Here is a 14,998-nt window from a genome sequence, read left to right on the forward strand (position 1 = left end):
TTCATTTCTAGAACAGCCAGATATTTACAGTTCTTCTAGAAGGGAGGTGTAGGTGGCACAAAGGATGGAAGGGAATCCCATGGTGTGATGTTACAACTTTTTTTCTTGAGCACTGCTCAACTCTGGTTCAAGGTAGTGCCAGGGGCTGAATGAATTTGAGATTTCAAAGCCTCAGGCCTGGACATATTTTTGCATAAATTTTATTTTATTTTATTTTTATTTCCCTGGCTTTGTGACAATTTAGTTTTGATAAGGTGTGAAAAAACACTTCAGCAACATATACAGTGATATAAACCAATGTTCTTTTTTTTTCCCCCTAAGGCAGTATAGATTTTCAAATACTCCTCATAATCTACCCTCAGGCCCTAGTCCCAAACATTTTCAAAAAACAAAAGCCAAACAAATAGAAAGGAAGGAAGGAGCACTAGAATGCAAGTATGCAAGCAGTGAGGGCCTTTCAGATCATTCTGCCTTCTACCTTAACCTATCTTGGTTGCACTTTAAGTTCCAAAATTCTTATCTCCTGAGTCCCCTACCCATCCTCTGTTATGGGATAAGGCAGTAAGTCAGAAAAGCAGGTAGGGAAGTCTGGGAAATTTGTGACCCCTGTAAAGTAATCCTAATTCTTTTCTCAAATGGTTTCCCAAGCAAGCAGGGACCTGGACAAAGGAGTGTACACAGGAAAACAAGAACAGGGTATTTTCTGCCCTACTGCATGCAGCTTAGAGGTAGTCTCTGACCCACCTCTCCCTTTTCTTTACCCAGAATGGGGTTTCTAAGCAATGCTAGTGTTCTAGTTAAGAAGGGAGAGAATTGTGGAAGGTAGTTTCCTTCACGTGGGACAAAGCATTTTTGTCCTTTGAATTTGGCTCCTTCTTGCAGGCTTTTTACTTTGGAGGCTCCAGACAGAAGCACCAGACTAAAACTACTGAGACTTCTCAAGTCTGAAATGTGTGTGTGTGTGTGTGTGTGGGGGGGGTCTACTCTGAGAAGTTCTTTCTTTCTGCAGCCATCCAGGTGGGGGACATTAAAGTGTTAATATCTCATTGTTCTTGACCCTGATGGCATAGTGGCCACACTGGGGAGATAAGGGTTCTACAGACTTTTCAGTTTTGGGATTCAACAGCCTGGAAGTACACACAAAAAAGACACAAGACCTCTTCCCTGGATCTTTTTAAAGCAGTTCTGTTTACAGGGTTTTAGGTCTCTCTTTTGAGGTACTAGAAGACCATGTTGTATTCACTTAAGTTTCTATTTTCAAGTTTGTTCTTCCTCACCAGGTTGGCTGATCACCATTAAGAGAGAATCAAACTCAACTCATCTTTGTATCTCATCTAACAGTGCCTGCCACATAGTGCAAATAATATAAAAAGGGATTACATCTAAAAAAATACATTAAAAAGGAAAAAAGGGGTTACATCTCTCCAAGTGCCTGGGTGCAATTAAATGAACCCTACTTTTTTTTTTTAGTCTGCTTTCATCCCTCTAACGATAGACCTGAAGGTTCCACCTCCAACCCCGCAGTTGTGCAGTAATTTCAAGTGTTTGCCTTGCTCTTTGAAGAGCAAAGAAATAAATATTGAGGGGGTGAGCAGTAATCTTCACTCTTTTCAGGCAAGGCTACGTATAGCCACAGCGATGTCTAATTATTCCTAATAATAAAGTTGCAATGTCAACAGTCCGCCACACAAATACATCTCTGAGGCAGGATTTTCTAAATCCGGGGGGTTGGGGGGGGTGGAGGAGGGGTGATTCGAAGGCTTATGCTCGGCCCCAGTTTCCTCCAATTTGTGAAACGCCAAATTTGCTTTTAAAGTTTGTGCAAGCCCTGCAAAAGCAGCTGAGGCTCCAGATGCTTACCCTTCGCTCCCTCTTTCCCTGATCCGCCACCGTAAGTCACGGATACACCGTTTTAAGAGAATCCTATACAAATCTGGACACAAATCTTAAACCAGGGCTCACAGACAGGGAGCATCACAAGCTCTGCTTAGCCTCAGGCGGCCACGTGCCTAAGCGCGCTCCCGTGTCGCCCATCACGCCCCTTCAACGCCCGCGCATGCGCACACGCGCCGGGAAGCCTCAATCTCCAGTGATCCTTGTGCTTCCGCCCTCTTGCTAGCGGCGCCCTCGGTGACGCTCAGGCCACGCCCCCGCCTGGAGCTTCCCGGAAGTTGCCGAACCTGTGGTGGACGCGGGATCCCGCGAGGTGTGGGTTCTGCCGGGGAGCGGTCTGGTCTCCCGGCTGGCGAGGTGGGGGAGAGTCGGAATCGCAGCTGGGGCGGCCCATTCCCTTTCGTGGCGCGGAGAAAGACCCGGTGAAGATGGCGGGGCCGCAGCCTCTGGCTCTGCAGCTGGAACAGTTGCTGAACCCGCTACCGCGCGAGGCGGATCCTGAGGCCGACCCGGAGGAGGGTGAGGTTTGCCTGGGGCCAGACCACGTGGGGAACGGTGGGCCGGGCCGGGCCGGGTGCGGACCCGGGCGGCGTGTGGGAGGCCGGCCACCCGGCTCACCGCCGTCCCCGCTCTTGTTCCTCCCGCGTGGAGGGAAAGGGCTCCCGGCGGGGTCGCCCCTGGACTGCGATACGGGGGAGAAGGACGAGGGCTTGGACCCGCTTCTGACACGCCCCAGGTCAGAAGACTTGAAGCTGAGGTGGCTGGACGCTTCTTTCATTTTATTTTATTTTATTTTATTTTATTTTATTTTATTTTATTTTATTTTATTTTATTTTTTCCCAGAGCACTGCTCAGCTCTGGCTTATGCTAGTGCAGGGGATTGAACCTGGGACTTTGGAGCCTCAGTCATGAGAGTCTCTTTGCATAACCATTATGCTATCCAACCTCCTCCCGGACTCTTCTTTCTGTCCTGGAACTCATGTCCCGGTGAATGATCCGAAGACTTTTGCAGGGAGACAGAGCCTTTTTTTTAAAAAAAAAAAATACTGTATTTATTTATTTATCGGCTAAAGACAGACAAATCACAGGGAAGGGGAAGATAGAGACACCTCTAACCCGGCTTCACGACTCATGAAGCTTCCCCTCTGCAGATAGGAGCCGGAGGCTTGAACCCGGGCCCTTGCGCACTGTGACAGGCTTACTAGGTACACCACCGCCCCAGAGACTTAGTAGGAGTTGGGAGTTAGCTTTCAGAATGCCTTTGCTGGTTTGGCGTTAGAAATGAGCAGGTCTCAGCCATTTTAAAACTCTTGCCTCCCCCAGTGATTTTTATTTGGAAAATGAAGCAGTGGGCTTCCACAGAACTGTTGAAGCCACTGCGGCCCCAAGGCACTTGTACAGACTGCTGCTCTGTAAACTTATATTCAAGGTCTAGTTGAGAGCAATCCTGACTTTAGACTTGGTCAAAGAAGTGTGAGGGAGAATAAGGAGGGATCAATGCGAGTGCTGGGCCGTGTCTTAGGAATATCAGTTAAAAGAACTTAACCAGTTTAGCCAGGATGCGGGAAGAAAACTCAGCCGAGGGGTTCCGTGGAGTGAGACTAGAAGTCATGATGATTGACAGAATTGTTGAATGTCTGTCACACATGGAAGATACATTAGACTAGATTTCTAAGACCCAAGGTACTGAAATAAATCTGAGCAGTAGAAGCAGTGTCAGCTTTCTTTCTGTTGAGGAACAGCAGTATGATAGTGGCTGATCTTGGAAAGTTAGAGGTTCTCCATTTCCTGCAAGTTTGGAGGCATTTTATAAAGGGCATTCAGGAAGGCGTTGAAAGGGTTGAACGGGGTTCCTAGTCAAGTTCCATTTGGCCTGGAGATTCTGATTACTTCTCCCACTCCCTCCTCCACAGTCACTGCTGCCAAAGTGATTGACAGATTTGATGAAGGGGAAGATGGGGACAGAGATTTCCTGGCAGTGGGTAACATTAGAAAACAGACCTCCGCCTCCCTCTTGGACACCGACGAAAGGTATTCCGGCAAGACCACCTCTAGGAAAGCTTTGAAAGAGCACCATTGGGAGAAGACTCTGCCAGGCTCATCTGGTGAGTAGACATCCATTTCCTTGGTCCTCTTTCTACCTTGGTTTTTGCGTTTAAAAGTCTCTTCCCTCCCCAGTTCTCATGATCTCTGCAAAATTAGTCTGAGCATTCCTACCTATTATCTTAGGAGAGAACATTGATGTGACATGAGAATATGCCTTCAGTAGAGATACTTAATTTCACTTGGTAATCGTAAACCTAAAAAACAAACAACAACAAAAAAGAATCTTAAACCAGAAACCCTCATGCTACGACACTCATTGTTTAAACTAGTGGTTCAATGAACAGTGGAGTGAAAGAAAAGAGTGTATTTTGGATCCTAGAAGGGGCTGTGTACTGGAAAAAGCATTGCATCTAGATGGCCATATTACTATTGAATTTTGACTCATTTCATTCAGTTTTTGAAGTTACTATATGATATTAATTTGTGAAACTCATTTTTGGTTTTTTTGTGTATTTTTTTTTTCTTGTCAAAAATTAGCAATCCAGGGCTGGAAACAGTTCACCCAGTAAAGTGCCCACTTTACCATGCTTATAGTCCTGGATTTTTTTTTTTTAATTATCTTTATTTATTATTGGATAGAGACAGAAATTGAGAGGGAAGGGGGCGATAGTGAGAGAGACAGAGATACCGGCAGTACTACTTCACCACTTGCAAAGCTTTCCCCCTGCAGGTGGAGACCGGGGGCTTGAACCTGGGTCCTTGTACGTTGTAACATGTGCACTCAGCCAGGTGTGCCACTGCCAACCCCCTAGTCAGCAGTCTCTTTTTAAAATTAATTAGTTAGTTAATTTATTATTGGATAGAGACAGGAATCGAGGGGGGGAAACAGAGGAAGAGAGACAGAGACACCTGCAGCCCTATTGCACCGCTCATGAAGCTTTCCCCCCTGCAGGTGAGGACCAGGGGCTTGAACCTGCAACCTTGCGCACTGCAGTGTGTGTGCTTAACCAGGTGGGAGTTCCTTGCACAGGGGAAGTTTCATAAGCAGTCGAGTGCTGCTGTGGTATCTTTACTCTTTCTGTTTCTACCTCTCTGTTTTTATATGATTTTTTAAAAAAGAGTTTGACGGGTGGTAAAATAATGATTATGGTATGGAAGCCGCCCACAAAGTCCTGTCTGAAAAAAGTAAATGATGTAGTTCTTTCTTTGATGAACAAGATAGAAGGATCTGAACTAGGGCCAGGTGGTGGTACACCTGGTTGAGTGCACGTTACAGTGTGTACCCAGGTTCAGTCCCCCAGTCCCTCCTACAGGAGGAAAGCTTCACAGGTGGTGAAGCAGGGCTGCAGGTATCTCTTTGTCTCCCCTCTCTATCACTCCTTTCCCTCTTCATTTCTGACTATCTCAATCCAATAAATAAAGATAAAATGGAATTTTTTTTTGTCAATTTATGTACCTTCTCATTTAACTCTCCTAATAGCCCTGTGAAGTCATAAGTAACTCCATTCCACAGACGAGGAAATTGAGGGACAGATTGATTAAGTAACATGCCGAAAATCCTATATCTAGTAAGTTGGGAGAGCTAGAACTCAAATACAACAGCCCAAGTCCAAGATCTGTATACTTAGTACCACCTTGTATGAATGCTTCTTAGCCTGACAAATGGCGTACATAAAAATCTTAAAGGATTATTTGTTTGATGTTCTTTGTATTTTGTTTTTGTCTTTATATTTTTGACAGCTTTTCTTACTTAGCTTTAAAAAGTACTGAAGACCTACAAATTTTCATAAAATATTTTTAAAAAAATATTTACTTTGGGGAGTCGGGCAGTAGCACAGTGGGTTAAGTGCATGTGATGTTAAGCGCACTTGGTGCAAAACACAAGGACCTCCTTAAGGATCCTGGTTCGAGCCCCCGGCTCCCCACCTGCAAGGGAGTCACTTCACAGGCGGTGAAGCAGGTCTGCAGGTGTCTATCTTTCTCTCCCTCTCTCAGTCTTCCACTCCTCTCTCCATTACTCTCTGTCCTATCCAACACAACAACATCAACAACAATAATAACTACAACGAGAAAACAACAAGGGCAACAAAAGGGAGTAAATAAATAAAATAAATAAATATTTACTTTATTTTAATGAGTGAGAGATACAGAGAAAAAGAGGCACTGCTCAGCTCTGACTTATGTTGATGCTGGGGACTGAACCTGAGGCCTTAGAGCCTTAGGCATAAAAGTCTTACAGGAGTTGGGTGGTAGCGCAGCGGGTTAAGCATAGGTGGCGCAATGCACAAGGACCGGCCTAAGGATCCCTGTTTGATCCCCCTGGCTTCCCACCTGCAGGGGGGTCGCTTCACAGACGGTGAAGCAGGTCTGCAGGTATCTATCTTTCTCTTACCCCTCTCTGTCTTCCCTTCCTCTCTCCATTTCTCTCTGTCCTATCCTCCAACAACGACATCAACAACAACAATAATAATAACTAAAACAATAATAATAACTTACAACAATAATAATAACTTACAACAATAAAAGGGCAATGAAAGGGAATAAATATGTAAATAAAAAGTCTTTTACATAACCATTATTCTGTCTCCCCAGTAAAATCCTTTAGATTTTTTTATGTTTATTTATTTCCTTTTTGTTGTCCTTGTTTTTATTGTTTTTGTAGTTATTACTGTTGTGGATGTTGTTGTTGTTGGATAGGACAGAGAGAAATGAAGAGAGGAAGACACCTGCAGACCTGCTCCACCGCCTGTGAAGCGACTCCCCTGCAGGTGGGGAGCCAGGGGCTCCAACTGGGTTTCTCACGTGATCTTTGCACTTTGCGCCACATGCGCTTAACCCAATGCACTGCTCTATTTTAATGAAGAAAATTATTGGTATCTAGTCCTGATACATAATAATTATGCTTTTTGGACATAGGATCTTTGTGTATATGTAAGAGACTGGGGAAGCATTAAAAACTTGTTTTTTTGTTTTTTGTTTTTTAAAGATTTTACTTATTTATTTGTGAGAAAGATGGGAGAAAGAGAAAGAAACATCATTCTGGTACATGTGCTGACGGGGGTTGAACTCGGGACCTTATGCTTGCAAGTCCAATACTTTATCCACTACGCCACCTCCTGGACCACTTTTTTAATATTTATTTTATTTTATTGGATAGGACACAGAAATTTAGAGGGAAGAGGGAGATAAGGAGGGAGAGAGACAGTCAACTGTAGACCTGCTTCACCTCTTTGTGAAGCATTCTCCCTAAGTGGGGACTGGGGCTTGAACTTAGGTTTGTTTGTTGGTTGGTTAGTTTTGCCTCCAGGGTTATTGGTGGGGCTCGGTGCTGGAACTATGAGTCCACTGCTCCTGGAAGCCATTTTCCTCATTATTTTATAGGATAGGACGGAGAGAAGTTGAGAGAGGAAGGAAAGATAGGGGAGAGGAAAATAGACACCTGCAGACCTGCTTCACTGCTTGTGAAGTGACTCCCCTGCAGGTAGGGAGATGGGGCCTCAAACCAGGACCCTTACGCCTGTCCTTTGTGTACTTAACCTGGTGTGCTGCCACCTGGCCCCCTTGAACTCAGGTCTTTGCATACTGTAGTGAGTGTACTTAACCAGATGCACCACCACACAGCCCTCTGGTATGCTCTTATTTATGCTTAATAAGTAAAATCACAATGTCTCACTATCCCTCACTTTTCTAGGAGAGTTTGGTTGTTTCTTCTCAAAACATTTTGTTCTAGTGACACTTAAAAATAATTACTAGTGGGGGAATTGGGCCGTAGTGCAGTGGGTTAAGTGCACGTGGTGCAAGGACCAGCTTAAGGATCCCAGTTCAAGCCCTTAGCTTCCCACCTGCAGGGGAGTTGCTTCACAGGCGGTGAAGCAGGTCTACAGGTGTCTTTCTCTCCCTCTCTCTGTCTTCCCCTCCTTTCTCCATTTCTCTCTGTCCTATCCAACAACGACAACATCAACAACAACATTAAAAAACAAGGGCAACAAAAGGGAAAATAAATAAATAAAATATATTTAAAAAAATAATAATTACTAGTGGGAGCCGAGCACACATGGTGGAAAGCGCATGGACTGGCATCAGGATCCCAGTTTGAGCCCCCCGACTCCCCACCTGCAGGGGGGGGTCCCTTCACAGGCAGTGAAGTAGGTCTGCAGGTGCCTATCTTTCTCTCCTCCTCTGTCTTCCCCTCGATTTCTTTCTGTCCTATCCAACAACAACAATAATAACAAGGATGATAAACAACAAGGGCAACAAAAGGGAAAAATAAATAAATAAATAAATGATTATTGGTTGGGACCAGGCTGCAGAGGTGCATCTAGTAGAACACACAGTCCATTCTTTCTATAAGATTTTATTTATTTATTTATTCATTTATTTATTTATCAGAGAGTTAAGAGGAGAGAGAGAACCAGACATCACTCTGGTATTGAATCTGGACCTCATGCTTGAGAGTCCAGCACTTTACCCACTGCACCACCTCCCAGACCACTAGAGCACACATTTCCATGTGCACAAACCTAGGTTAAAGTTGTCAGTCTCTACCTGCACAGGGGAAGAACAGTGAAGCAGTGTTTCAGTTATCTTTTTCCCTCTCTATCCCTCCTTCCCTCTCAGTTTTTTTCTGTCGTTATAAAAAGAAAGTAAAGAAGAAAAAGGAAAATAAGTGGCTGTTAGAAGCAGTGGATTATGCAGGCCTCAAAAAACAGTGATGACGGTGGCAGTTAGGAAGAAGGAAACACAGAACATACACACACACACACACACCCCCCACACACACCCCACACACACACCCCTATGTAGGACAGTGGATATGTATGGCATTACTGTCAAACATGAGGTCCCCGAGGTAATGGTCTGCTTCTGTATTCTTTCTCTCCTCAAATTAAACAAACAATAATTGGTATGAACCCTCCCCAGTAGCTATTATCTTTGTGTTATTCTTTAGCTTTTTATCTGTGCTCAGCTCAAAATAGTGCCTACTAAGTGTTAATAGCCTATGTGATACACTAGTGTGATAGAGATTGTGTGTTTGGGATAGTTTATCTGAAACATTTTAAAATGCAGGTTTGGGAAAATTAGTGGTTCCCTCATATCACTTGAAACCTAACCACACTGAAAAGGTCCAGACCAAAGGCTACTACCTCTTAATATCTTTGCTTGAACTTACTTGTTCCACAGTTAACATTTCTTTCTCCTCTGGGTTATTAAAACTTTGTCAGACCACTTCTTCTCTGTATTGTTGTTTTTATAGGTGGGTCTCTCTTGCTAGAACTACTTTAAGTACTACTAATGTTTCATTCATCTTTGCTTCTGCCATAGCATGTTAGAGATACTGGATGGGTAACAAATACCTATTGAGTTGAATTGAGTATGATAATATGCCTTTTAAAATCAAATGCTTTAGTCTTTTAGAAGAAATGAAAGATAAGTCTTGATAATTTATCTCAGGGTAACATCCATGTGTCCCTTCTCCCTTCCCTTATTTAGATGAGGAAATATCTGATGAAGAAGGGCCTGGAAATGTTGATTCAGAGGATCAGGATCTGGAGGAATCTGACGATGGCATGAGTACTGCTGAGCAGGAATATGGTGATGATGGGGACAGTAGTCTGGCCTTGAAGAAGAGGAACAGAAATCAAACTGGGAAAACACTTGGCTTCAGTGTCCAGAACATCAGTGACTTTGAACAATTCACTGCGGGTATGGATGACCTTGGTAGCAGTGAGGAAGAGGAAGATGATGAGAGTGGCATGGAAGAAGGGGATGATGAGGAAGACTTTGACAGTGAGGAAGACAGGGCTGAAGATAAGAACAGTGAAGATGATGGTGTGGTGATGACTTTCTCTAGTGTCAAAGTTTCTGAGGAAGTAGAGAAAGGAAGAGCTGTGAAGAACCAAATAGGTTTGTATATGGCTTGCTTTTGGTTCTTTTTTTCTGAGAAAAATGCGTGTCATCTTTTTGTTTGTTTTTGCCAATTTGCTGTCTTGTGCGTCCTTCCAATTAGTTTGTGACATGCCCCAACTTAACCTAGAGGCCTAAAGCCTACTCCTCCTTGCTTAGCCAGCCATTTCTATACTGTGCTGCTTAATTGTTTCTGCTTTAGCCCTTTTGGTAACTGTGGAAGACTGAAAGAGGAGTGTTTTCTTTTCTCCATTGGTTTTGTATCAAATTGTATCATTTTGATGTATCATTGTATCAAATTTGCTTCTATAGATTTATTTTTGAAATACTGAGTCCATGGCATAAAACTATGTTAAAACTACTGTTTAGAGCACTTTCACTCCTACTTCTCCCCACCCCTGAAGATGTTTATTCTGATGAGTGGAATCCCTCCCCTAACTTTTTTTTCCCTTTCATTTTCAGCTCTTTGGGACCAGCTCTTAGAAGGAAGGATTAAACTACAAAAAGCTTTGTTGACCACCAACCAGCTTCCTCAGCCAGATGTTTTCCCTATTTTCAAGGAGAAAGGTGGCCCAGAATTTGCCAGTGCTTTAAAAAATAGTAAGCGTGTTTCTTTTTTTAAAACATTTATTTATTCTCTTTTGTTGCCCTTGTTTTATTGTTGTAGTTATTATTGTTGTTGTTATTGATGTCATCATTGTTGGATAGGACAGAGAGAAATGGAAAGAGGAGGGGAAGACAGAGAGGGGAAGAGAAAGATAGACACCTGCAGACCTGCTTCACTGCCTGTGAAGTGACTCCCCTGCAGGTGGGGAACCAGGGGCTCGAATTAGGATCCTTAAGCCAGTCCTTGCACTTTGTGCTACCGGCCCTTAACCTCCTGCGCTGCCGACTGACTCCCTAGAGTGTTTTTCAATTCTAAATAATGGCTATTTAGAACCATGAAGGTAGATTGTATTTATAGCACCACAAGGTTGAAGAAGAGATTTGGTTTTAGTGATAATTTGCTATAAAATAGAGGTCTTTTAAAGTAGCAATATATAACTTTAGTCAAATGAACATAACTTTGATTGGAATGGATTTTTTTTTGCCTCCAGGGTTATTGTTGGGGTTCAGTGCCAGCACTACAAATCCACTGCACCTGGAGGCTGTTTTTCCCCTTTTGTTGCCCTTGTTGTGGTTGTCATTGTTATTGTTGTCATAGCTGTTGTTGTTGGATAGGACAGAGAGAAATCAAGAGAGAGGGGGATGACAGGGGAGAGAAAGATAGACATCTGCAGACCTGCTTCACCACTTGTGATGTAACTCCCCCCCCTGCAGGTGGGGAGCTGGGGCCTGGAACCAGGCTCCTTATGCTGGTCCTTGTGTATTGCGTCATATACACTTAATCCACTGCACTACCGCCCAGCCCTGGTTTATTTTTTTAATGCAGTTCTAGGGAGTAAGTTCAAGGCCATGGATATGTTTGATTTTGCTGAGCTACCTGACTATTTTGTAGCTTTTTTTTTTTTTTAATCTCTCTTTTTTTTTAAATACTTATTTATTCCCTTTTGTTGCCCTTGTTGTTTTAGTGTTGTAGTTATTGTTGTTGTCGTTGTTGGATAGGACAGAGAGAAATGGAGAGAGGAGGGGAAGACAGAGAGGAGGAGAGAAAGATAGACACCTGCAGACCTGCTTCACCGCCTGTGAAGCGACTCCCCTGCAGGTGGGGAGCCGGGGTTCGAACTGGGATCCTTATGCCGGTCCTTCTGCTTTGCGCCACCTGCGCTTAACCCGCTGCGCTACAGCCCGACTCCCTATTTTGTAGCTTTTGATGAAAAAATTAGAGAGTAGAGAAAGGCTGGAGGAGAGAGAGACACGCCAAAGCACAGCTTCACTATCCATGGAATTTTACTTGTCTCCGTCCTTGGTGCTTGTGTGCTGCCGTGGATGGAACTCAGGGTTTCGCTCCTGGAGGGTATATGCTCTACCTGATGATCTACCTCTTGGATTCTTAGATTGGGTTTTGAAATTTGTGTAATCTGCTTTTTTACTTGTTTGCCCTGTCTTCCCCACTTCCCTCCCCATGACTTTCTTAGTTACTTCTTTTTTTAAATTTTTTTTTAAATTTAATTTTCTTTTTTGTTGCCCTTTTTTATTGTTATTTTAGTTATTGTTGTTGTTACAGATGTCATCATTGTTGGATAGGACAGAGAAATGGAGGAGGGGAATACAGAGAAGGGGAGTGAAAGATAAACACCAGCAGACCTGCTTCACCACCTGTGAAGTAACTCTCCTGCAGGTAGGGATCCAGGGGCTCGAACCAGGATCTTTACTCCGGTCCTTGCGCTTCACGCCATGTGCACTTAACCCACTGTGCTACTGCCCGACTCCTGACTTTCTTAGTTGCTTTTTTTTTTTAAATTTATTTTCCCTTTTATATTGCCCTTGTTTTTTAAAATTATTATTGTAGTTGTTGTCACTGATGTCTTCGTTGTTAGAAAGGACAGAGAGAAATGGAGAGAGGGAGGAGAGAAAGATAAACACCTGCAGACCTGCTTCACCGCCTGTGAAGTGACTCCCCTACATGCGGGGAACCGAGGACCCAAACCTGGATCCTTATGCCGGTCCTTGCGCCACCCAACTCTCTTAGTTACTTCTTTACCACTTAGCAAATACTGTTTGAAAAACTCACAAGTATAGAAAGAATGGATAACCAGACCCAGTTCATTTAAATTAGATGTATCGTGTAATTAAAAGATGCTTTTTTTTTATAATAAATATTTTATTTATTCATGAGAAATGATAGGAGAGAGAGAGAAAGAACCAGGCATCATTCTAGTACATGAACTTCTAGGGATTGAACTCAGGACCTCATGCTTGAGAGTTCAATGCCTTACCCACTGTGCTCCTGGATCACGTTAAAAGATGCTTTTTGTTGGGAGGTTTCTGCAACATGCTAAGATGATCTTGGAGTTTTGTTTTTGTCTCCAGGGCTATTGCTCGGGCTTGGTGCTACAAATCCACTTCTCCTGGTGGCTAGTTTTTCCTTTTCTAAAAAAATTGGATAGGATAGAGAGATTTGAGGGAGAGGGGGAGAGAAAGACACCTGCAGACCTTATTTGCTGTCTGTGAAGTGTCCCTTCTGCAGGTGGGGAGCAGGGGGCTCGAACCCAGATCATTGCATGGGTCTTTGTGTTTAGTACTTTGTCTGCTTAACCAGGTATGCCACCTCCCCAATATCTATCTTCCTTTGGGTTGCATAAAATAAGGAGAGATCATAATTGCAGAGGGAGGAAAAACTTGCTGACCTTTCAAGTTCAAGGATTTTAGACAAGAAAAGGAATCTGGAAATTATTTAGTACCTAGTCCTTTCATTTTATAGATGAAAGAACCAAAGCCCAAAGAGAATGAGTTGAACAGTATTGTAGAACTTGTTCATTCGCAGCAGAAACAAACTCCAGCTTCTTCCTTCTCTACCATTCTGTCTCCTATGTGCTATGTGCTCAGTGGCACCACAGGACTAGGGCAAGGGGAAATTTGAGGTAAGTTCAACCCAGATTGGTATACTACTTTCATGCTGAGACACAGTGTTATCATTTGATTTTTAGAACTTAAAAAAATTTTTTTGGAGGGGCTGGGTGGTAGCACAGCAGGTTAAGTGCACATGGCACAAAGCACAAGGACTGGCATAAAGATCCCAGTTGGAGCTCCTGGCTCCCCACCTGCAGGGTTGGGGGTCGCTTCACAAGCGGTGAAGCAGGTCTGCAGGGCAGGTGTCTTTCTCTCCCCATCTCTGTCTCCCCTCCTCTCTTGATTTCTCTCTGTTCTATCCAACAACAACAGCAGCAATGACAACAGTAATAATAACGACAACAAGGGCAACAAAATGGGAAAAATGGCCTCCAGGAGCAGTGGATTCGTAGTGCAGGCACCAAGCATCATCGATAACCCTAGAGACAAAAAAAAAAAAATTAGCATAACTGATTTGAGTTGGTAAGAGAATTGAGCGACCATTTTTTTGTGGCAGACACGCTGTACTATCTTCTTTAGGCTTTGCTCTATACCTTTAAATGAAATCATTAAAAAGAGGCTAAACCTCAGCCATAATAAGTTGACCTTTTAGTGAAATGAATGTTATTAATGTATTTAATGAGATGCATTACAAACTGCAGAGAGTACCATGTTTCATTACAGGTCTAAAATGCAATATCATTAAAGACCTTTAATAGAAACAATGGTTGACATTTGATATTTCCCACAAGCAAAATGTGTGTGTATGTTTGTGTTCACAGTGTAAAATAACATAAATATGGAGGAAGTATTGAATTTTTTTTTCACTTACCTAAGAGTATCGAAATGAATTTCCTTACATATATCTTATAGCTTTCCCCTCTCTCATCTACCTACTTGTTCATATGTATCCTATCATTTTTCTGTAGTCTTCATTCACCCCCAACTATTTTGACTTGAGTAGATTGAAAGTTAAGTTTTATTTTCTCATTTATTTATTTTTAGATACAGAGATAGCATGAAAGAGTTCGTAGCACTGAAGCTTCCTTCAGTGTTGTGGGGACTGGGCTCAAACTTGAGTTGTACACATGGCAAAGCAGTACACTGTCCAAGTAAGCTATTTTGCAAGCCCTTATTTTATTGTTTTAAACATTTATTAACACTGGAGAGAGAGAAATGGGGCAGGGGTATCCAGAGCATCATTCTCTTACAAGTGATACTGGGGATCAAACTCAAGACCTCATGCTCCAGAGTCTAACATTTTATCCACTGTGCCATCTCCAGGTCCATGAGTAAATTCAAATTTTTTTTAAAACTATTTTTTAAATATTTATTCCCTTTTGTTGCCCTTGTTGTTTTATTGTTGTAGTTATTGGATAGGACAGAGAGAAATGGAGAGAGGAGGGGAAGACAGAGAGGGGGAGAGAAAGACAGACACCTGCAGACCTGCTTCACCACCTGTGAAGCGACTCCCCTGCATGTGGGGAGCCGGGGGCTCGAACTGGGATCCTTACACTGGTTCTTGTGCTTAGCACCACATGCGCTTAACCCGCTGCGCTACCGCCCGACTCCCAATTGAAATTTTTAATGCAAGCTGACCTCAGTACTAGTAGACACTAAAAACTAGCTGCTGCTGCTGCTCTGCTCCTCCTGTTTCTCCTCC

General features: G+C 43.2%; 1 protein-coding gene across 1 annotated transcript in view; it reads left to right on the top strand.

Annotated features, from left to right (window-relative positions):
• The first annotated feature begins 2,155 nt into the window (after positions 1-2,155).
• The window catches only part of AATF (apoptosis antagonizing transcription factor), a 106,841-nt gene continuing 93,998 nt past the window's right edge, over positions 2,156-14,998 (top strand). The window contains exons 1-4 of the mRNA XM_016185488.2: positions 2,156-2,412; positions 3,807-3,998; positions 9,430-9,843; positions 10,306-10,443. Coding sequence (XP_016040974.2) covers positions 2,322-2,412; positions 3,807-3,998; positions 9,430-9,843; positions 10,306-10,443 — 835 coding nt within the window. The 5' untranslated portion in view covers positions 2,156-2,321. The remainder of the gene's footprint in view (positions 2,413-3,806; positions 3,999-9,429; positions 9,844-10,305; positions 10,444-14,998) is intronic.

Source organism: Erinaceus europaeus, chromosome 12 (genome assembly GCF_950295315.1).
Source record: "Erinaceus europaeus chromosome 12, mEriEur2.1, whole genome shotgun sequence".
NCBI classification, from domain to species: Eukaryota; Metazoa; Chordata; class Mammalia; order Eulipotyphla; family Erinaceidae; genus Erinaceus; species Erinaceus europaeus.